The 23,468-nt window shown below is 35.7% G+C and overlaps 1 protein-coding gene across 7 annotated transcripts in view; it reads right to left on the bottom strand.

Moving 5' to 3' along the window:
• The window catches only part of MRPL1 (mitochondrial ribosomal protein L1), a 156,481-nt gene that overhangs the window by 58,181 nt on the left and 74,832 nt on the right, over positions 1-23,468 (bottom strand). For 5 of the 7 annotated variants that reach the window (XR_013371100.1, XR_013371101.1, XM_077882610.1 and 2 more), the window contains 4 exons: positions 12,313-12,571; positions 9,328-9,411; positions 8,125-8,196; positions 3,877-3,988 (listed from right to left, as the gene is read on the bottom strand). Coding sequence is in view for 5 of the 7 variants with exons in the window: in XM_077882610.1 (XP_077738736.1) it covers positions 3,877-3,988; positions 8,125-8,196; positions 9,328-9,411; positions 12,313-12,571 (527 nt within the window). In the remaining 2 variants the exon portion in view is untranslated. The remainder of the gene's footprint in view (positions 1-3,876; positions 3,989-8,124; positions 8,197-9,327; positions 9,412-12,312; positions 12,572-23,468) is intronic. The other 2 variants (XM_077882609.1, XM_077882612.1) reach the window with 2 other exon arrangements.

The raw sequence follows: 23,468 nt of genomic DNA, 5'->3' as shown, positions 1-23,468 counted from the left end.
GGATGGAACTGGAGGGTATTATGCTGAGTGAAATAAGTCAATCGGAGAAGGACAAGCATTATACGGTCTCATTCACTTGGGGAATATAAAAAATAGTGAAAGGGAATAAAGGGGAAAGGAGAAAAAAAATGAGTGGGAAATATCAAAAAGGGAGACAGAACATGAGAGACTCCTAACTCTGGGAAATGAACAAGGGGTGGTGAAAGGGAGGTTGGCGGGGGGTGGGGGTGACTGGGCGACGGGCACTGAGGGGGGCACTTGATGAGATGAGCACTGGGTGTTATGCTATATGTTGGAAATTGAACTCCAATTAAAAAAAATAAAATAAGGAATCAGGGTTGCTAAAAGAAAAAAGAGAGAGCTATGTGTTAAGAAGAATACACATTAGTGAGTCCAATTTTCTAATCATGTCCCTCTTCCACCTACCTGCCAATAACTTAGCATAGTTTAAAAAGGATTCCACTTTCTCCATCTATGTCATAATACCCACTCATAGGTTAATATGTGTAATAAAAGACTAATTCCATTAAGTCAAGATATTTTTCATACTCATATTTTTTGTTTAATAAGTGTTAAAAGATAGGTTAGCAATAAAAAAAATCTAAAATATCAAAAAAACATATCTATATTAAAGAGGAAACAATCCAGAGGGCATTTACATCGGGAAAAGAAAGCTAGTTGACAAGCAAAATGAAACCCAATTTCTTCCAAGAAATTTGAAAAGCAAGTTTTAAATGTCTTTTTTTCAAAGAAAGAAGACATAATACTAGGAAAAGAACCCAAGTGTGCATTTGACAAGTAGAGAACTTGCCTACAGTTACGTAATTAAAATAAAATGAATAAAAATGCAGCATTAAACAAGCTGCAAAATGTGCACACTCAATCCAGCCAAGACAGTTACACCCACTCCCATTAGTAAAACAAAATGTAAGACAAAATGGGAAACTAATGAGCTCAGCTGTAGGGGCTTGTTTGTTTTTTAATTTTCATCCATTTGCTCAAAACGTAGTTTCTATTTTACCCTAAAATCTTTTGTTGGATATAAGGGGAATCAAATGTTCCTAAAGAAAAAAAATCAGAATAAGCTCTGAAAATGCATAATACAAATCTCATTTGTTTTTTTTTTTTTAGTCTTATTTGTTCTAATAAACATCTAGTGTGTTCTGTGTTAACATTTTTGACAGGTTAATCGTTTGTCTTCATGTTTAAAGAACATAAATGTTTTGCCAGTGCTGTTAAACAGATCCTGAGGAGGGAGAAAAGAAAACGTTATAGGAGAAAGGTCTATTTTTTCAAGATGCTTTGTTAAAGCAAATCAAAGTGAAGGACTACATACCTAGGAAACTTGACCATGGTAGGTATACGGAAACCATGACTCATGAAAGTAGAAATAAAGTCAATTAATAAAGATAAACATTTTAAAGGGACACTTTTCTAATTTGAAATAAAGAAATAAGTTATTTGAAAATCTTTCAGGCTAAAAACAATAGTCTCAACGTTTATGATGAAAGCAGTAATAAAAAAAAACTCAAGGCTAAAGAATAAAGAAAGAAGCCAAGAGGATTCTTCAGAGAATGGATAAAGTAGCAAAGGTGACAAAGTTAATTTCTGTGAAAAATCAGTTCACTATGCAAAGTAAGGAGATTACTGGACACCGATATATTTGCTATTCAGTTTCACTTTTAATTGACTATATTTAGTATTGTTTGGTTTTAATGAGCTTAATTTAATTAGAAACAAAAAATTATGAGAGATATTTTCATCAAATTCAACTATAATTCCAGTTTAAATTTTAAAATAATGTTTAGTTTCACGTTTTCCTTAGGTAAGACTCGAAGTCCGATTCCATGACAATACACACTACCATAATGGACTAATGATGCTAATAAAAAGCACCAAACTTCAATCTGATTTCTATTAAGGATGTGTTATTCAATGCAAGTTACCAAAATTAAACAAAACTCTACAACAATAAAAGAATCAGAGAGGACATTTGAATTAGCTTAAATACAGAACGTAATCTACAATTCAGATAAGTATTAGTGGCTATCGTATATCATGAATTAGTTCAATTTGAATTAGAATTTGAAAATGAATCTACTAAAACAATTTTAAAACACTTGTTCTGTTTATACCATAAAATTTTATCTCAAATCCAGCACACCTAAAAAAAATGTCAGCAAATAAACTTATTCTTCCTCCCAAATATTCCGTTTCCATTAGTATCAATTTATTAGGAGATCCCTAGGCTTCAAAATCTCAGCATTATAGGACTCCTCCCTTCCTCCTCCTCAACTTGTCCATTCCTATTAGCCCTAAGACCTAGTATCTTTGACATTTATCTCCTTACTCATCTCATTATGAAGACTTTAGTTTTAACATTACCTTTATTAGTCTCTGAAACTGCACCGAACCTGAGCTCCCAACTTCTAGTTTTGATGCATGCCAATATATCTTACACAAACTCTTTCTAGATTAAAACTGTAAGGAACTCCCCACTTTAAAAACTTCTAAGAAATTCCTCCTAAATACAGAATAAAAGCCCAAGCTTATTAGGATCTTACTTAAGATCCTTCCCAATATGGGATCAATCTTCCAATACAATTCCCATTATTCTCTTTCATTTCAATGTAGGGGTACCATTTGCTACAAGCCAAAGAAAATTAACTGACATTTTTTGTACATGGCCTATAATATCTGACTTATTTCATTGTAAATCATTAATAGATTTCTTCTATTTAAAATGGGATGCCTGAGTGGCTCAGTGGTTGAGCATCTGCCTTTGGCTCAGGGTGTGATCCTCGTCCAGGGATCAAGTTCCATAATGGGCTCCTTGCAGGAAGCCTGCTTCTTCCTCTGCCTATGTCTCTGCCTCTGTCTCTCTGTCTCTCTCATGAATAAATAAATAAATACAATCTTTAAAATTAATAATAATAATATTATTAATAATAATAATCTACTCATCCAATTTTTCAAGGTACAGGTTTTTTGTTTGTTTGTTTATTTAAGTAGGCTCCACACCAAATGTAGGGCTTTAATTCACCACTCTGGGATCAAGAGTCACATGCTCTACTGATTGAGCCAGCTAGGTGCCCTTTAAAGTTAAAGTTTATTTTCTTTTTTTTAAGATTTTATTTTTAAATAATCTCTACACCCAAAGTGGGGCTCAAACTCACAACCCTGAGACCAAGAGTTGCACACTCTACAGAATGAGCCAGCCAGGTGCCCTCAAATTATAGTTTACATGTTATCTCCTTCAGCATGCCTTCTCTGATTTCCCCACCAATGTATAAATTCCTCCTCTACTGAACACATTTGGCATACTGTGAATTTATCATATAATACCTCACACTATGGCTATTTATGTAACAACATTACCTCTTACTAGATTTCATAAGAGGGAAATGACTAGAAGGGGAAAGTTCCTTAAGGGAAATATCTACAGAGCCATGCACACAATAAGCATTATATATATATATATGTATATGTTATATATATATATATGTATGTTATATATATAGAACATACATGAATGCTGACATATACAAGCATACATATTATATTGATAAAGAGGTATAAAATAGTATGAAAATAACATATCTAGTGGGTTAAATATATGGCATTAATTTCAAACTTGAATGTGGCCTAAATTTAAAGAACTGGTATTATAAAGTAACTAGGTTTTCAAATTATTATTACCAGTATTAATGCCAAAGGGGAAAAAAAATCAAATCCACATGTTCTTACACAACATGAAATTCAAATACTAGAACATATTATTTACTCTACATATAAGCAGTTTCGTTTTATAAATAAATATATATATTAGAAAGCTTTTGACAGCATATTAAATTAATAAAAAGAATTCTCCCTTACTTCGAGTTAGTTTTGGAAATCTTTTTTTCAGCTTCTTCTTTAATGGATTAAGCTCAGGCATTATTTCTGGAACAGCTACATAAAAGTCTGATTGAATTTCATCATCCAAAATCTGAAAATCAGGGGAAAATAGATAAATTATATGAAAAGCTTTATCCTTCTGAAAATAAAGTATAATGTAGTAATTTCCCTTAGAACTTAGAAAACAGACATTAAGCACAATTCTTTTCTTCAAACACAAAGACCTTACAAACACATTTACCAATTATGAAAACCATTAGAACCAAAATATTTTCTAATGTTCTTTTATTTTTTTTTTTATTTTTTAAGATTTTATTTATTCATTCATGAGACAGAGAGAGAGAGAGAGAGAGAGAGAGAGAGAGAGAAAGAGGCACAGAGACACAGGCAGGGGGAGAAGCCGTCTCCACACAGGGAGCCTGATGTGGGACTGGATCCCAGGTCTCCAGGATTACGCCCTGGGCTGAAGGTGGCGCTAAACCGCTGAGCCACCGGGGCTGCCCTGATGTTCTTTTAAAAACTGCCACATCCCTAAAAAAAAAATTCATCTGATTTAATTCTTACATGGGGTTATACTAGGCAAAAGTATAATAAACTAGAAGATAGCACTGATGTGTACATGCTTCATATACTCCTAACAAAGGTGAATTCCTATGTTCATTAAAACTGGCCATAGAAACAATGCCAAAAATTGTGCAATATATCACATGTAAAATTAATAACACTCAAATTGCTAGCAACCACACTGCTTTCCTAAATTTAGAGCATCAAGAGAACTAATCTATAATTATTTTCACAAAGAACTGAAACTAAACTTCTATTGCCTCCAATAACTAAAAATAAAAGAGGAGTGAGATGGTCAAAGATAAATTAATTTATAATATATTTATCCATACTCTTAATTCCATTTTAATAGCAAAAATAATAATAATAATATACAAATTTTTTTAATAATATACAAATTTTTAAAAACAGTTTTAATGTAGGCAAGCATCTAAAATAATTATTAGACTACAATATACTCCATTTAAACATACAGTTGATTACAAAGTGATTACAAAAACATTTAGTTTCATTATAGAAAAGCAACTTTTTAGAATAATATTGCCTGGAAAACAAATATTTTACCAATGATTCTTTTTGCATATACTATTACCATAGTATGTCACTCAAAAAACGCAGTTTGGGGCTACACAATAAACCCTAAAATCTTGTACCATGGCAAAATTAAACAGTGATTCTGGAATTTTACCTTTCTGTTACTATTCTTATTTTTACAAATTCTTTACTCCCTAAATAACTCTGGTCCCCTTAACAATAACTCTGGTCCCCTTAACAATAACTTGCATTAAACAAGCACTTAACACATGTGCCAAGCATTCTGCTAAACATGTCAAATGATTTAGTTCATCCAGTCTTTACAATAATTCTAGGAGGCAGTACTGATGTTGGCCACACATTCCAGATAGGAAACTGAGGTCTCAAGGCATATTAGTCAGACTGTGCACTTACAAAAAGCAGACCCAGATCTCGAACACATGTAATGTAGTTCCAGAACCCAGAGCTCTCATTCATATAAATATGAAAACAGAGGCAATTTTTAAATGTCAAAGAAATGCATGTGAAATTTCTACTCTAAGATTACTTTCCAATATGGATTTTATGACATGTTCCTTTAAATTTATGTGTGAAAGTTATGTTACAGTTAACCTTAAAATCACATCTTGGAATAATACAAAACTATACAAACAAAAACCATGCTTTAGGGAGGAGTAAAAATTAAATTATTTAAAAATCTCTCACAACCAAGTATATTTGTGATATCTCAAAATGAAACAAAATGAATTTATTAAATAAAGGCCTTACCTAAATGACTATTAGTTTAGTAAATTCACCGTACCTTACCTTTTTTTTTTTTTTTTTTTAACCTACGATAGTCACACAGAGAGAGTGAGAGAGGCAGAGACACAGGCAGAGGGAGAAGCAGGCTCCATGCAGGGAGCCCGATGTGGGATTCGATCCCGGGTCTCCAGGATCGCGCCCTGGGCCAAAAGCAGGCGCCAAACCGCTGCGCCACCCAGGGATCCCCGTACCTTACCTTTTATAAGTGCTAAGTAAAATAGTATTTAATCTAAATAAAAAATACAGAATGTGTTAAAAAAATTACACTCATGATACTATTTATAAAACTGGATTGAATTTATTTCATAACCTGAATACCTTTGAAAATTAACATGAATGAGGGATGCCTGGGTGGTTCAGTTGGTTGGGTGGCGTACTCTTGATTTTGGGTCAGGTCATGAGCTCAGTATATAGTCTGCTTAAGGAGTCTTTCCCTCTCCCTGTGCCCCTCCCCCCATTTATATGCTTGCTTGTTTTCTCTCTTTCTCTTTCTCCAATAAATAAATAAATCTTTAAAAAAAATAACATGGATGAGCTTTGAAAGATTCCATGTGAAAAAAAATAATAATAAAATAAATAAAAATTAAAAAATTAAAAAGAAAGATTCCATGTGAAAACCTGCAAGAATATGCTAGTGATGCCTTATACAGATGGCATTTTTCCTCTAGTAATAGATCATCAATGGTATCCCTAAGGGAAATTTTGTACCTGTAATATTGACCAAATAATTTCAAAATGTACTTGCTTTCCTTATTTGGGTTACTTTTTCAAATATGTTTTATTTAATAAACAATGTTACAGACATTTATTTCTTGAGAAGTAATTTCTTGCTTAACATTTAACTTCATTTAAACTCCATTGTTGTTTTGACAGTTCTACCAGACACTCTTATGCTTTCTGGAAAAAAAAAAAAAAAAAAACAAAACAGATGGAAGGCGGTACACTAATTTAATAAGAATAGTTAGTTCTCTGGCTCCAGACATTACGCTCTACTCTCCAATTCCAAAGAATATGTGGTGTTGTTTAGTTTTTAAAAATTAAAAGAATTTTAATAATTTGATTAAAGTTTATCATACATCAGAAAGAACTGGTACCACCCTCTGACTTTGAGCCAGACTCTGCATGAAAGCATAATCTCTTTGTATTTTCCATTAGCGCTACTCCCAAAAATCATTCTGGAGACTCTCCTTAAAAATACAGAATCCTCCCCACATTTAGAGTACTATTGGGGGTGGAAAAAAAAAAACAACCTACAAACACTCTTCTACATCCCAAAGGAAGGGCCCAGTTCAAACTTTCCCCAAATCCAAATCTGAATATGGAACAAAAGAAATTTTCAGGGACACCTAGGTGGCTCACCAGTGAGCATCTGCCTTTGGCTCAGGGCCTGTTCCTGGAGTCTGGGGATCAAGTCCCACATCAGGCTCCTTGTGGGGAGCCTGCTTCTCCCTCTGCCTATATGTCTCGGCCTCTCTATCTCTCTCATGAATAAATAAATAAAATCTTAAAAAAAAAAAGAAATTTTCATATACTTTCTCTTGCGCCAAATACAAAAAGTATTCCTATAACCTAAACAATTAAATTTAAAAGAGAAAGATTTTAGAGAATGTTAAAGAAAATCTCTTGTATTTTCAAAAATAACTCCCAAAATTCAACAGACAGGCTTCTTCTTCCCACCTCTTAAAAAAAAAAATATATTGTTCTGATTGCAATTCAGCTCCACAAATTCTTTGTTACTTTCTCAATACAAGCAGCATAACCACTTGTTGCCTCATGGGGAATCTATGCAACTCTGAAGTGGCTGCAGAGTAAAAGTTAAGATAATTAGAAGTATCATATTACAAAAAAAAAAAAAAAGTATCATATTACTACAGAGGTCAGATACTATCCTTTGTGATCTGTAAAGTTAATCACACTTTTCACCTCAAGAAGGCAAAAACAAATATTTGAGCTTCAAAAAATGAATAATGATGTTCATGAGTGCTACCTTTTAAATGTCACTTTAAATCTCCCACTCAAAACCACAAAGAGTCATATTGCCCTTTCCAGTCTACTCACAAAACTCTCACAAACATACAGCAAGAAAAGAGGGGGAAAAAATCACACTATAAATCAAGCATAATTAGTATCAGACTGGATAGTTTTTTCTTAGCTTGATTTTGAGACTTAGAATGGGAAAATTCTTCCCTGTTCTACAAAGCTTTACTAACCATTTACATTACATCAAAAGATGTAAGCATAGTGGTTAGGTTCCACATGTAACAAATCAATGGATGGCAAAGATAACAATTTCTATAACTAATGAACATGAATACAACACTGTACCTTCTGAATCAGATTAGTTCCTCCTGCAAACGCAGCTCCATTTTCTTCTGCTATTTTAATCTCTGATGCATTCTATAAATACAATAGTTTGAACATCAATCTTTAAGTAAGTTCAATCTGCTTTCAAGTATTTTGTAAGAAATAATATCACAGGTCAAAGTAAAAATTGTGGTTTTACTTTTAACTGAAAATGCATCAATTCTCAATCAGACACATCAGAGATATTACATCCTGAACAAGTTTACTTTGTAGGTGATTGAGGTGTTTCTTGACTAACACATGAGGAAACACATTAAAACACATTGAACCAGAGTGGTTCAACCTAACTCTTCAATGCCTTCAATATATCATCTTCCAAAAGTAAAAGATTAAAATATGTTTAGTTTTGCTAACTTAAATGGAGACATCCCCAATATAGAAGAGGAAAAATTACTTAAGAAATGACAAAATCAAAACTACATTGTACACCTGAAATATAAGACTGTATGTTAACTAACTAGAATGAAAAACTTAAATTTAGCCAGCTGTCTGAAAATTCAAAAGAAAAACACAGGATTAGTTATTGTCTTTCTGTATATTCCATTTATGCCATTTGATTTTACTGTGAAAATGTATCACTCCTTTAAATCATTCAAGTTTTATAGCATTCCAACAGCTATATTCTCCACTTTTCTAGAAATAAAAAAAATCTCTTCCTTGAAAGTGAGGCAGATATAGAAGAATCAAAATGCTCTAACAATTTATAGATACATTACAAACAAATGTTTATAAGTAACACAAAAAGACAGAAAAAGAGCCGTATGACTCTGTTACAGCTTCGACTTTCCTGGCTTTCCAGACTAGATATTTTTAAAAGTGTGGTTTCTGTCTTCACAGTACTAAGTGAGCTCATTGCTTCAAAATAATTTCATTGTTTTTGAAAAGAGTACTTTGAGTTTGAAGCAGGAACTAGTAGGACAAATTCTCTATTTCTCTTCAGTTTCTTACAAGAAACATAATGTAGTAGATTAAAAATGATGAAATTAATATTCTAGTTTAGCTCTTTCTCAAACTAATGACATAACCTCAAATAAGGCACCTAACTGCTTCAAATGGGGGAAAATAAGGCTATGTGACTAGTCTACTCATTTAGTTAATCTAAGCACTGATCAATGTGATATGTAAAAAGGTAAATGATATGAAAAGTTGGCAAAGGTTACTCACCTCTGTAAGTACAGCAACTTTATTGATTTCTGAAATGAATGGGTATGGAAAACTAAGAACACTGGCAAATGGCTCCACTTTTTTCTAAATATACAACAATGGAAAAATAATTAAGAAAAATTCATTCATCTTTTCTGTATCTCTTACATCTATAAAAAACAAAGCTAACATGTTTTGTTTTCAACATTTTAGTTCTACCATATGTCCTCTAATTAATTCAGAACTATTTACTGATTACTATTAAAGCATAAGAGACTATCAAGAAATCATAATGAAAATCTCTCTCTCTCCCCACCTCCATACTGCCATAGCACTTGGTTTCTATCTCTACATCATTCTTCACAGTCTCTCCTATATTAAAAGATGTGTTTGCATACCCATATCTTCCCCAGAACCTAGTACAATGCCTTCTACGTGATAGATATCATTAAATGTTTACGGATGCCTGGGTGCCTCAGCAGTTGAGCATCTGCCTTCTGCTCAGGGCATGATCTCGGGGTCCACAGATCCAGCCCTGCTTTGGGATCCCTGCAGGGAGCCTACTTCTCCCTCTGCCTATGTCTCTGCCTCTCTCCCTCTGTCTCTCTCATGAATAAATAAAATCTTTAAAAAATAAATAAATAAATGTTTACTACCTTGAATTAAATTAAAAAGAACATGTAAGTTTTTTGATACTATAAGGAGTATATGAGCACAGCTATGCATAATGGACAACAGAAAATATCCAGCTAATCTGCTTAGTAGGTCACTATTAACCCTAAATCAAAGGTAGAAATGCCAAGCATGAAAGGCTCTTCTGACTGGGTCTATTCTGAAACTATACAGACTGCCTACCACTTTGAAAGACATTTGGGAAGTCAGTTGGAAAATCCAAGATATGTAATGGCGTGCATTGAGACACCCACCCAAACATGGGTGGAGATTCTACAGGGCCTCAGAACTTTTTTGTTCAGTTACCTAAGCCAAGCATCTGTCTAGCCCTGTGGCTCATATCACTTAGAGAGACTTCACATGGAAACAAGTTCTAGGCCCATAGTTTTTGTGCAGTTTTAAGATCTAGAAAAAAGGGAAAAAGGGTTGTTCCCTAATTAAAACTGATTGAAAGGTTATATTTTTTTTAAAAACTTTATTTTGAGTAAAGATAAGCTCCTGAGGACTTCTTTTCAGACAAGAAGGCACACTCTTAAGCACACTTGTTATCAGACATGCAACTCAATTTTATTGACTGACATTCCTTTGCCATTAACATGTCACAACTGGTTTCAGGGAATTTTTCAATGGCCAGTAACCACGATAAAATCATGATAAAATTCCCTGGGGGAATATTAGCTTGTTGTAAAAGGGCTCTATCAAAAACAAAAAAAATGTCTTAGAAAGAAACCAGTACCCTTTCAATGTTAATGAAAGTGTGTGGTACAACAAGTCTTCATTATGAACCACAGCTGACCGCTAAAGAACTCAGGGTTTGGAGCACTATCCCCAGCCCAGTGGAAAATCTGCATATGACTTTTGACTTCCCCAAAACTTAACTACTGATAACATAAATAGTCAACTAACACATATTTGGTACACTGTATATATTAGATACTATATTATCATATCAAAGAAAGCTAAAGAAAAGAAAATGTTAAGAAAATAAGAAAAATATATTTACAGTATTGTACTGTATTTATCAAAAAAACTGCATGTAAGTGAATCCTCAAATTCAGCCTATGTTGTTCAATGGTCAACAGTACATTAACGGCTGACTGAGAGGGTGATCATCTTGGATACCACAACATTTTTAAAATAAAAGAACTAACAGTAACACTGTGGTATAAAATAAAATTACAGCGTGGCTGGTATAAACTGTCTCTAATAAATAAGAACTAAGAAAAACGTTCTTGATTCAAGACCTTGATTCAAATCCTAACTCCACCTCCTATTCTGTGACCTTGAACAACTTACTTCAGTTTCTATGTCTCAGCTTCCTCTTTTGAGGTTATTATGGAATTAAATGAGAAAACGCATGCAAAGCACTTAACATTGTGGCTGGTACACAGAAAATTTTCCAGTAAATGTTGACTGTGATTATTAAACACTTACCAAATACTTTACATGCATTATCGCAATTAATCCTCTTAAAAACTGTATAAAAGAAGCATTTTATTTCCCCTTAAAGAAGGTAGAAAAATAGATCTGAAGAGGTTAAACCAGAAACCCAAAGAGCAAGTAAGTGGTGACACCAGGATTCTGGCCTGTACTGTAATCTGACTCCAGAGCCCATGCTCTTAAGGACTACACTGTACTGCCTCCTCCTACGTGTTCAACTGTTGTTGAGGTTGTTAAATTGTATTAAAAAATTTGTATCTTCTAGTTTGACCCAAAAAAAAAGACATCCTCAGAATAAAAATTAAAATACTGTTTCCAAGAAAATTAAATTTCTTAAATGCAACACTTCCAAATTTAGTGGTATAATGGACCTCAACTCTAATTTAGTATTTTTACTACTTTTAGAGTTTTATAAGCAAAAGTCTTCCAAAACTGCATATAAACAGATAAAGCAGAAAAGTTTAGGATGAAGCAAGAGTGAGGAGCTTGGTACATGCACATACAAACTCAGTCTCAACACAGGACTCGAAGGAACATACCTGCAGGCAACTGAGCTAATCCCAAATCCTCATTTACAGAAAAGGAGTATGACACTCAGGCAGCGTAAGTCACTTTTCAAAGTTATAGTAATACCTCAATTAATTTTAATACTACTTTTGCTGAAATTTATATCAGTGATTTTCAGGTGAATAGGAGACATGTTCATTAACTCTGCAGAGTATGTTCAACATATTTTATATTTGGAAAATAAAAACAAACATTTTTCATTCTATAGTATACAAAGAGCATAAGATTTCCCAAAAATTGTTATAGGAAACAAAGAATTAAAAAAATTAAGAAACAGCAATTCACACAGCTACTATTCACAAATTTATTTTAATTGAATTTACATACCTTCTTCCCCAGTGACATATCCAGTGTCAAATCAAGATAAACACCTTGCTTTGGATTAGTAAAGTCTAGAGTTTGAAATTTCTTAAGTAATTGAATAGCTTTCTCCACCTCATATATCTGCCTTGGATATAGGTGCTTTAAGTAGACATCATCCTCAGGTTCACCTTCCATAAAGGAATATGACTTTATTTTTTCTATCTCATCTTTTTTCTCATCTGATGCTTTGTCTTTCATACTTTTTTTTGTTTTCTTTGCAGGCCTTAAAAAAAAAAAATTCAAGATCAGTTATCTCAATACATATTCTAAGAAACTTTTTTTTTAAAAAGCCAATGTACATAATTCAGAAAAAAATAAAAATAAAGTTTATTTTTTTTGTTTAATTCAAAAGCATAGACTGCTTTATAGTTTTTCTAGTTCAACAAGTATTAAGTGAACTTTTGTACTGTATGCAGTTGATACAAAGTTGGATAAGGCATTGATGCTGTTCTCCAGAAATTTAGAGAAATAGAGGAGACAGACATATAAACAGATAATTTCAATAGAATGGCTAAGTACTTTGGCACAGTGTTATCAGAGCTGTAGGGAAGACATTTAATCCACTCTAGGAAACTAGGAAAGTGTTCTATGAGAGATGACCCTAACATCAATTCTTGAAGAATAAGGAAGAATTGGCCAAAGTATATACCCTAGAAAGACGAAAACATATGACCGCATGAAAAGGTGTACACAAATGTTCATAGCAGCATTACTCATAACAGCCAAAAAGTAAAAATAACCCAAATGTCCAATAACCGAGATCGATACGTAAATGTGGTGGTATATCCATACTTTTAAAATACCCGTATTTGGGCAGCCCTGGTGGCGCAGCGGTTTGGCGCTGCCTGCAGCCTGGGGTGTGATCCTGGAGACCGGGGATCGAGTCCCATATCAGGCTCCCTGCATGGAGCCTGCTTCTCCCTCTGCCTGTGTCTCTGCCTCTCTCTCTGTGTGTCTATGAATAAATAAATAAAATCTTAAAAAAAAATAAAATAAAATAAAATAAAATACCCGTATTTTATTAAATATTAATCAGCAGTGAAAAGGAATTGAAGTACTGATACAAGCTATAACAAGTATGAACTGTAAAAACATTATGCCAGTGAAAGAAGCCAGTCACAAAAGACCATATATTTTATGAAACATGAAGGACAGGAAGTCCATAGAGGCTGAAAGTAGACTTAGTGATTGTCTGAGGCTGGGAAAGGAGGTTAGAAAAAATGGGGCATCACTGTCAATAGGCATGAGGTTTTAGGGGAAGTTAACAAAAATGTTCTAAAATTGACACTGGTGATGGTGTCAAAGTGTGAATATACTAAAAACCACTGAATCGTACACTTTAAATGGGTGAATTGTAGGCTTTGTAAATTACATCTCAATAAAGCTATTACTTTAAAAAGTAGGGTCAGCCAGGCAAAGAAACAACATAATAAAAGTATTGAGTCACGAAACAAAATACAAGTATTCAAGGAGACCAATTATAAATTCTAACTGATGGGCAGCCCTGGTGGCTCACCGGTTTAGCACCACCTTTGGCCCAGGGCCTGATCCTGGAAACCCAGGATCAAGTCCCACGTCAGGCTCCCTGCATGGAGCCTGCTTCTCCCTCTACCTGTGTCTCTGCCCCCCTCTCTCTCTCTCTCGTGAATAAATAAATAAAATCTTAAATAAATCAATAAATTCTAACTGATGAGAGCAAAGGTGAGCAAAACTTTTCTGGAAGGGACCAGACAGCAAAATATTTTATGGTCTCTTATCTCAGTATTTCAGTTTTGGCACTGTAATGTGAAAGCAGCCATAGACATTGAGAAATGAATGAATGTAGCCACGTTCCAATAAAACTTTATGAACAAATAGCTTAAATTTCATAATTTTCATGTGTCACAAAATATTGTTTTTTCTTTTTTTACCCAATCACTTAAAAATGTAAAGACCATGTCCATGAATCATACAAAAATAGATAGTAAACCAGATTTTTTTGGTCCACTGGACATAGTCTGCTGACTCCTGAACTAAAGGGCAAAACAGAAGGCAAGATACATCAGAAGATGGGGCTGGAGAATCTAGATCACAGAGCGCCTTCGCTAGGGGTAATAAGAAGCCACGGAACAGGAGTGGCATCTGTATTTCCAACAGAGTATCCCAGCTACAATACAAGAGACAGATTTGAAGGAAGCTGAATTAGAGACAATATAAAGACCAATTCCTCCCTTTCTTCTCAAGGAAGTATGACAGCCTCCAGAGTAGTATTGGTAATAGACCAGAGAAAATGAGATTATATATTTATAAAGTATACACTGCAGAAATAGAAAGATGGAAAAAGTCTATATAACATCTCCTACATTTCTAGCTTAGGTGACTAGGCATAGAGTAGTATCATTAAGACTAGAAATAAAGAAAGCAAAAACAGTTTTCTTATAAGGGAGGTATTTACAAAGATGTTTAGTTTGAGGCAATACAGAGTTTGAGCGTGGGGTTAGTTGCATCACTGACTCTACTTCTTTATTCCCTCTCTTCATTCAAGTCCCTTTGCTGAGTGACTTTGCAGTTCCTCCTATTTAAAGAGGTAGAACATATTTCCCAGCACTTTGATTGGTCATCTGACTAGTTTGGCCAATATAATAAAGCAAAAGTGACAGTTTCTCTGCTCTAAGCTTAGGCCAATAAGAAGCTTAAAAGGTTTCCACTTGCATGTTTGTATTTCTGCCATTTCCATAAGAATATGCTTGGGCTACAAGAATAAGAGATACGTGAAACAGAGCTGACCCCACAGAGCCCCAGGCTAGATTGGACAATTTGCAGCTGACCTGCAGACTCAAATGTGCAGCAAGCCCAGCCAAGGTCCTAAGAGATACCCCATCCAAACCTGGCTTAGATCAGCTGACTAACACATGTGTGGGCAATGATAAATAATTCTTGAGTGGTTTGATACATAACAAAAGCTAACAAGGTGTTTATAAAATATCTAGGAAAATATGTTCAACAGGTAACTGCAGGTAAGAGTTTGAACCTAAGACAGAAAAAAAAAAAGAGCTAGAGATAATATATTTTAAAATCTCAACATTAATTCAAATCACACCTATAATCTTTTAACCATAGAGTTTGAAATTATTTAAGTAATATTTCTAAAATATTATGGTAGGCAGAATAATAGCTTTCCAAAAATGTTATATCTCCATGGCAAAAAAGGACTTTGCAGATGTGCTTAGGGCTAAAGACTTTGAGATGGGGAGACTGTCTGGATAATCCAGGGGGCCTATCTAATCACACAAGTCCTTAAAAGCAGAGAAATTTTTTTCCCTTTCCTAACTACATCTGACAGAGATGGGAACAAGAAATTCGAGCATGAAAGGGAATCTGCCATTCCTGGTTTTGAAGATGGAGGAAGGGGGCCAGAATATTTTTTTAACTTACAAACAGAACACTGTTTTAGTTAAATAAAAAAAGGAGCATATTATAACACAGATCAAACAGGACTCTAAAAAGCACTTTCTTCCAAAATTAAAAAAAACATAACTGAACAAAACCTGTCAATAATTAATTTTATAGACCCACTGTCTGTTTTTCATGACCCTCCAAAAATATCTATCTTTATTCATTACAATCACATCCAGAAGAACTATTGTTGTTCATGCAATTATATAAGGCCCTATCAGAAAGCTTAAATGCTATGATTCTTGGGAATAAAAATAAATCATACTAAAAAGGTTTTTGCCAAGGCCAGGGAAAAATATCTGGCAATCTGACTTCAAGTGAATTTAGCTGTGGTTACCTATCTAAATGACATAGATTAAATATAACAAGAGATTATACTCAGGTAATAACTTTCTCCCTGCCTTATCTGATCCTTAACTCCAAAAGCATAAAAGGAAAAATAATTCCATGGTTATACTCAAATAAAACAAGAAAAAAATCAGTGCTATACAATAAAGCTCATTTTAAGACCTTTGAAGATCAGTGACCCCAGAGATCAAGTCCCTTCAAGGCTGAAAACTCTTTACACTGAGGAACTGCGGGATGGAGGTTGGGGGGCATAGTGATACACAACTTCCATCAAACTAAACTAAACAGAACTAAAGAGGAAATGCCTAGGGCATGTAATTATTAATGAAATGCAAACATCCTGACATCTTATTTCTCAGTGTAATTCTGTAAATAAGTTCACTAATATCTCTGATGCTTTTATTCATAAAACTAAATGCAGAAGTTCTGTTTATACTGACAATGTGAAAGTAAAAAAAAAAAAAAAAAAAAAAAAAAACCAGTGATACAAATAAATGAAAATTGAAAAATAAAAACTGGAATGAATATTAACAATTAGAGAGTCGGATAAAATCACAACTTTTCTTGAATGCATCACAAAGCTAAGATCACAGGGCAACCAAGTAGCCTTATAGCCAAGGAGAATCAGCCTGCATTCCCTATCCCCACTCCACATGTATACTCAGGACAGACCTGTAGCATAGTAGGAGAGAAAGGTAAGCAGGTAAGAAAAAAAAAACAGCTAAAATGTTAGGGCTACTAGAAACCTCCTGGGATATCCACACACAATAGGAGTTCACACTCAATTTGTAGGTCTTTTCCACTGACCTCCACCAGATGCTCCTGGGAAAGACTGGAGCAGGCCAGGAGACTAGAAAGCTTCCCTAAAAAATACAGCCACAGAGATTGGTCACTGCTACCAGAAAGACATGTAACCCTGAAACCACATAGGTCACAGGTAAACACCCATGTGTATAAGGAAAAGAAAGAAGAAAAAAACACAAAAACTTCTATCCTTAGGGGTAGGTCAGTAAACAGTCCTGAGCACAATTATCTTCCAACAGTAGTCGAGTTGGGGAAGGGCCTGGACACTCTGGCAAAGACCTGCAATAGATAGAAACCGTGAGGAAAAGGGACAGAAATATTGAGAAAACCCCATCCTGAAGGTCCAGTCACACAGGGTGCACTTAAAGGCTGATTTGGAAAACAGAGAATCCCTCCTGCACCCATCTCCAGTCTAGCAAACACTAATAAGCAACAGCAATCTACACTAGGGAAGAAGCAAGAGTATGAAGAGAGACTCCCCCACCCCCACTGCCCCACCCTGAGGTACAGGTACACAGGCAAGGCAGAAAACAGAGCATAAAGGAGGAATGCTGAGAAAAAATTTCCAGCAACCCTGCCCCCACCTTTTGCACCATGTAAAGAACAGAAATTTGAAGCTGGTTGTAACCATAGCAACACCAAAACCAAAACCTAGCTCCACTTCTAACTGGGCTGATTCAACACTGTTACAAGAGGCATGTGCATTCCCAGGCATAAATACTAGGTACTTAGGTTTCAACTGTTCTACGCAAGATGTTCTGCAGTCAATAAAAAATTTTGAGATATGTGAAGAAGAAAAAGAACCTATTATCAACAAAGAAACAGAACCAAAGTCAGAGATGACCAAAGTGGCCTTTTATATCAGGATCTGCCACTGACAAACTATGAGTATATGCACATACACGGACGAATGAAATGATGAGAGAAGAATCAAGCACAAGCCTCTCTACCCTGTCTCAAATCCTGATAAAAACAATTTTTGCCAGGGACACCTGGGTGGCTCAGTGGTTGAGTGTCTGCTTTCAGCTCAGGGTGTGATCCTGGAGCTCTGGGATTGAGTCCTACATCAGGCTCCCTGCGGGGGACCCTGCTTCTCCCTCTGCCTATGTCTCTGCCTCTTTCTCTGTGTCTCTAATGAATAAATGTTTAAAAAAATTTTGGCATACAAAAAACATTTTTTTAGTATATTATAAAGTCAGTATACTAAAAAACAAAAAACAAAAAACACAGGGCCATCTGGATGCCACAGTAGGTTGAGCCTCTGACTCTTAGTTTCGGCTCAGGTTGTAATCTCAGGGTCGGGAGATCAAGCCCCACATCGGGCTATGCACTCAGCACGCAGTCTGCTTGGGATTCTCTCTGTCCTGTCCCTCCCCACAGAGTGCATGTGCACTTGCACACACCCTCTCTCTCAAATAAATAAATAATCTTAAAGAATTAAAACCATAGGGCAGCCCCAGGGGCTCAGCGGTTTAGCGGTGCTTCAGCCCAGGGTGTGATCCTGGAGACCCAGGATGGAGTCCCATGTCAGGCTCCCTGCATGGAGCCTGCTTCTCCCTCTGCCTGTGCCTCTGCCTCTCTCTCTGTGTCTCTCGTGAATGAATAAATAAAATCTTAAAAAAAAAAATTAAGGGATCCCTGGGTGGCGCAGCGGTTTGGCGCCTGCCTTTGGCCCACGGCGCGATCCTGGAGACCCCAGATCGAATCCCACATCGGGCTCCCGGTGCATGGAGCCTGCTTCTCCCTCTGCCTGTGTCTCTGCCTCTCTCTCTCTCTCTCTCTCTCTCTCTGTCTCTGTGACTATCATAAATAAATAAAAATTAAAAAAAAATTTAAAAAAAAATTAAAAAAAAAAATTAAAAACACAACTAAGATTATAAATACGATGATTCTCATCAAGCTATGGAATAACTCTCATTGTTCTTTTATTTATTTCTTTTAGAAATATTATTTTTTTATTTTTTAAAGATTTTATTTATTTATTCATGAGAGACATAGAGATAGAGATAGAGATAGAGACAGAGACAGAGACACAGGCAGAGGGAGAAGCAGGCTCCATGCAGGGAGCCTGACGTGGGGCTCGATCCCGGGTCTCCAGGATCTCGCCCTGGGCCAAAGGCAGCGCTAAACCGCTGAGCCACCAGGTATGCCCTCATTGTTTCTTTTAAATTCCTTTTCTACTTGCACTGGAATAGAATATGGGGAAGACATAGAATGAAAATTTTCAAAAAAAATTTTTTTCTATTGGATAAAGGAAACAAAGATAAAATATTCTCAGTGTAATTAATATCCCTAATAAGAATTTTCAAAAAGCAGGAAAAAAAAAAAGACAAACAGTTCAACAGAAAAATAGGCAAAAAGATATAAATTAGAAATATGATAAAGAAACACAAATGAAGACTGACGATATCCAGAGTTTTTAGGAATGCAGGCACTCACTCACTGCTGGATGGGTATGGGAATGTAAACTGCTACAACCAATACTTCTCCAACTTCTCAATAACAAAAAGAATCCAGGAACTATGCAAACTCAAAGGAAGATTCCTTTCTAGTCACATTTCTGCCACCTCCCTCTTCATCCTATATTCAAGCTACAGCACAGTGTACTTTATCCGTATCATTCACTTTCATGCTTCTGCACCACTGAAATACTTTCCTCTCAACCCCTCTGCAAAATTCTATCTTCCAGGACCAAGTTCAACTACTTCTTGCCATATCCTCTTCCAGGTAGAATTAATTTACCTTTCACCTGTGATCCCACAGCACTTGGTCCATTTCTCTATCATAACAGTTAAAATATACAGTGCAGATATGTGCTAACTTATTATATAAGGAGCTCCCACTAATCAACAACAAAGAATCAGAATAGGACATGATCAAAAAATTTATAGTAAACACTGCTCACTTCAACAGTACGTACACAAAAATGGAACAATACAGAAAGACAAATTCACAGAAAACAAAATGTGGATCTTAAACACATGAAAAGATATATAACCTCACTGATAATAAAAGAAATAGAAATTAAAACCTGATTCCATTTATTACGTATCAAATTGGCAAAGTTCAAAAATTTTAGCAATATTGTATATGGAAAAATGGACATTCTAATACTACTTTCTGGTAAGGACATAAATTGGCAATATCTCTAGGAAGGCAATTTGGTTTACCTTTCAAAATTATAAATGCATACATCTTTTTTTTAATAATAAATTTATTTTTTATTGGTGTTCAATTTGCCAACATACACAATAACACCCAGTGCTCATCCCGTCAAGTGCCCCCTCAGTGCCCGTCACCCATTCACCCCCACCCCCCACCCTCCTCCCCTTCCACCACCCCTAGTTCATTTCCCAGAGTTAGGAGTCTTTATGCTCTGTCTCCCTTTCTGATACTTTCCACACGTATCTTCTCACTTCCCTTATATTGCTTTTCACTATTATTTATATTCCCCAAATGAATGAGACCGTATAATGTTTGTCCTTCTCCGATTGACTTACTTCACTCAGCATAATACCCTCCAGTTCCATCCACATCGAAGCAAATGGTGGGTATTTGTCTTTTCTAATGGCTGAGGAATATTCCATTGTATACATAGACCACATCTTCTTTATTCATTCATCTTTCGATGGACACCGAGGCTCCTTCCACAGTTTGGCTATTGTGGCCATTGCTGCTAGAAACCTCGGGGTGCAGGTGTCCCGGCGTTTCATTGCATCTGTATCTTTGGGGTAAATCCCCAACAGTGCAATTGCTGGGTCGAAGGGCAGGTCTATTTTTAACTGTTTGAGGAACCTCCACACAGTTTTCCAGAGTGGCTGCACCAGTTCACATTCCCACCAAAAGTGTAAGAGGGTTCCCTTTTCTCCGCATCCTCTCCAACATTTGTGGTTTCCTGCCTTGTTAATTTTCCCCATTCTCACTGGTGTGAGGTGGTATCTCATTGTGGTTTTGATTCGTGTTTCCCTGATGGCAAGTGATGCAGAGCATTTTCTCATGTGCTTGTTGGCCATGTCTATGTCTTCCTCTGTGAGATTTCTGTTCATGTCTTTTGCCCATTTCATGATTGGATTGTTTCTTTGGTGTTGATTTTAAGAAGTTCTTTATAGATCTTGGAAACTAGCCCTTTATCTGATACGTCATTTGCAAATATCTTCTCCCACTCTGTAGGTTGTCTTTTAGTTTTGTTGACTGTATCCTTTGCTGTGCAAAAGCTTCTTATCTTGATGAAGTCCCAATTGTTCATTTTTGCTTTTGTTTTGCTTTCGTGGATGTATCTTGCAAGAAGTTACTGTGGCCGAGTTCAAAAAGGGTGTTGCCTGTTCTCCTCTAGGATGTGGATGGACTCTTGTCTCACATTTAGATCTTTCATCCATTTTGAGTTTATCTTTGTGTATGGTGAAAGAGAGTGGTCTAGTTTCATTCTTCTGCATGTGGATGTCCAATTTTCCCAGCACCATCTATTGAAGAGACTGTCTTTCTTCCAGTGGATAGTCTTTCCTCCTTTATCGAATATTAGTTGACCATAAAGTTCAGGGTCCACTTCTGGATTCTCTATTCTGTTCCATTGATCTATGTGTCTGTTTTTGTGCCAGTACCACACTGTCTTGATGACCACAGCTTTGTAGTACAACCTGAAATCTGGCATTGTGATGCCCCCAGATATGGTTTTCTTTGCTAAAATTCTCCTGGTTGTTCAGGGTCTTTACTGATTCCACACAAATCTTAAAATAATTTGTTCTAACTCTCTGAAGAAAGTCCATGGTATTTTGATAGGGATTGCATTAAACGTGTACATTGCTCTGGGTAACATTGACATTTTCACAATATCAATTCTGCCAATCCATGAGCATGGAATATTTTTGCATCTCTTTCTGTTGTCCTCAATTTCTTTCAGAAGTGTTCTGTAGTTTTTAGGGTATAGATCCTTTACCTCTTTGGTCAGGTTTATGCCTAGGTATCTTATGCTTTTGGGTGCAATTGTAAATGGGATTGACTCCTTAGTTTCTCTTTCTTCAGTCTCATTGTTAGTCTATAGAAATGCCACTGACTTCTGGGCATTGATTTTGTATCCTGCCACACTACCGAATTGCTGTATGAGTTCTAGCAATCTTGGGGTGGAGGCTTTTGGGTTTTCTATGTAGAGTATCATGTCATCGGTGAAGAGGGAGAGTTTGACTTCTTCTTTGCCAATGTGAATGCCTTTAATGTCTTTTTGTTGTCTGATTGCTGAGTTTAGGACTTCCAGTACTATGTTGAATAGCAGTGGTGAGAGTGGACATCCCTGTCTTGTTCCTGATCTTAGGGGAAAGGCTCACAATGCTTCCCCATTGAGAATTATATTTGCTGTGGGCTTTTTGTAGATGACTTTTAAGATGTTGAGGAATGTTCCCTCTATCCCTACACTCTGAAGAGTTTTGATCAGGAATGGATGCTGTACTTTGTCAAATGCTTTCTTTGCATCTAATGAGAGGATCATATCGTTCTTGGTTTTTCTCTTGCTGATATGATGAATCACATTGATTGTTTTATGAGTGTTGAACCAGCCTTGTGTCCCGGGGATAAATCCCACTTGGTCATGGTGAATAATTTTCTTAATGTACTGTTGGATCCTATTGGCTAGTATCTTGTTGAGAATTTTTGCATCCATGTTCTTCAGGGATATTGGTCTATAATTCTCCTTTTTGGTGGGGTCTTTGTCTGGTTTTGGAATTAAGGTGATGCTGGCCTCATAGAACGAATTTGGAAGTACTCCATCTCTTTCTATCTTTCCAAACAGCTTTAGTAGAATAGGTATGGTTTCTACTTTAAACGTTTGATAGAATTCCCCTGGGAAGCCATCTGGCCCTGGACTTTTGTGTCTTGGGAGGTTTTTGATGACTGCTTCAATTTCCTCCCTGGTTATCGGCCTGTTAAGGTTTTCTATTTCTTCCTGTTCCAGTTTTGGTAGTTTGTGGTTTTCCAGAAATGCGTCCATTTCTTCTAGATTCCCTAATTTATTGGCTTATAGCTTTTCATAATATGTTTTTAAAATCGTTTGTATTTCCTTGGTGTTGGTAGTGATCTCTCCTTTCTCATTCATGATTTTATTAATTTGAGTCTCCTTTCTCTTCTCTTTAATAAGGCTGGTTAATGGTTTATCTATCTTATTAATTCTTTCAAAGAACTAACTCCTGGTTTTGTTGATCTGTTCCACAGTTCTTCTGGTCTCGATTTCGTTGAGTTCTGCTCGAATCTTAATTAACTCTCTTCTTCTGCTGGGTGTAGGATCTATTTGCTGTTTTTTCTCTAGCTCCTGTAGGTGTAAGGTTAGCTTTTGTATTTGAGTTCTTTCCAATTTTTGAATGGATGCTTGTATTGCGATGTATTTCCCCCTCAGGACTGCTTTTGCTGCATCCCAAAGATTTTGAACGGTTGTATCTTCATTCTCATTAGTTTCCATGAATCTTTTTAATTCTTCCTTAATTTCCGGGTTGACCCTTTCATCTTTTAGCAGGATGGTCCTTAACCTCCACGTGTTTGAAGTCCTTCCA

Source organism: Canis aureus, chromosome 33, assembly GCF_053574225.1.
Source record: "Canis aureus isolate CA01 chromosome 33, VMU_Caureus_v.1.0, whole genome shotgun sequence".
Lineage (NCBI taxonomy): Eukaryota > Metazoa > Chordata > Mammalia > Carnivora > Canidae > Canis > Canis aureus.
Note: the sequence above shows the minus strand (reverse complement) of the source record. Positions and strands in the feature narration are given on the sequence as shown.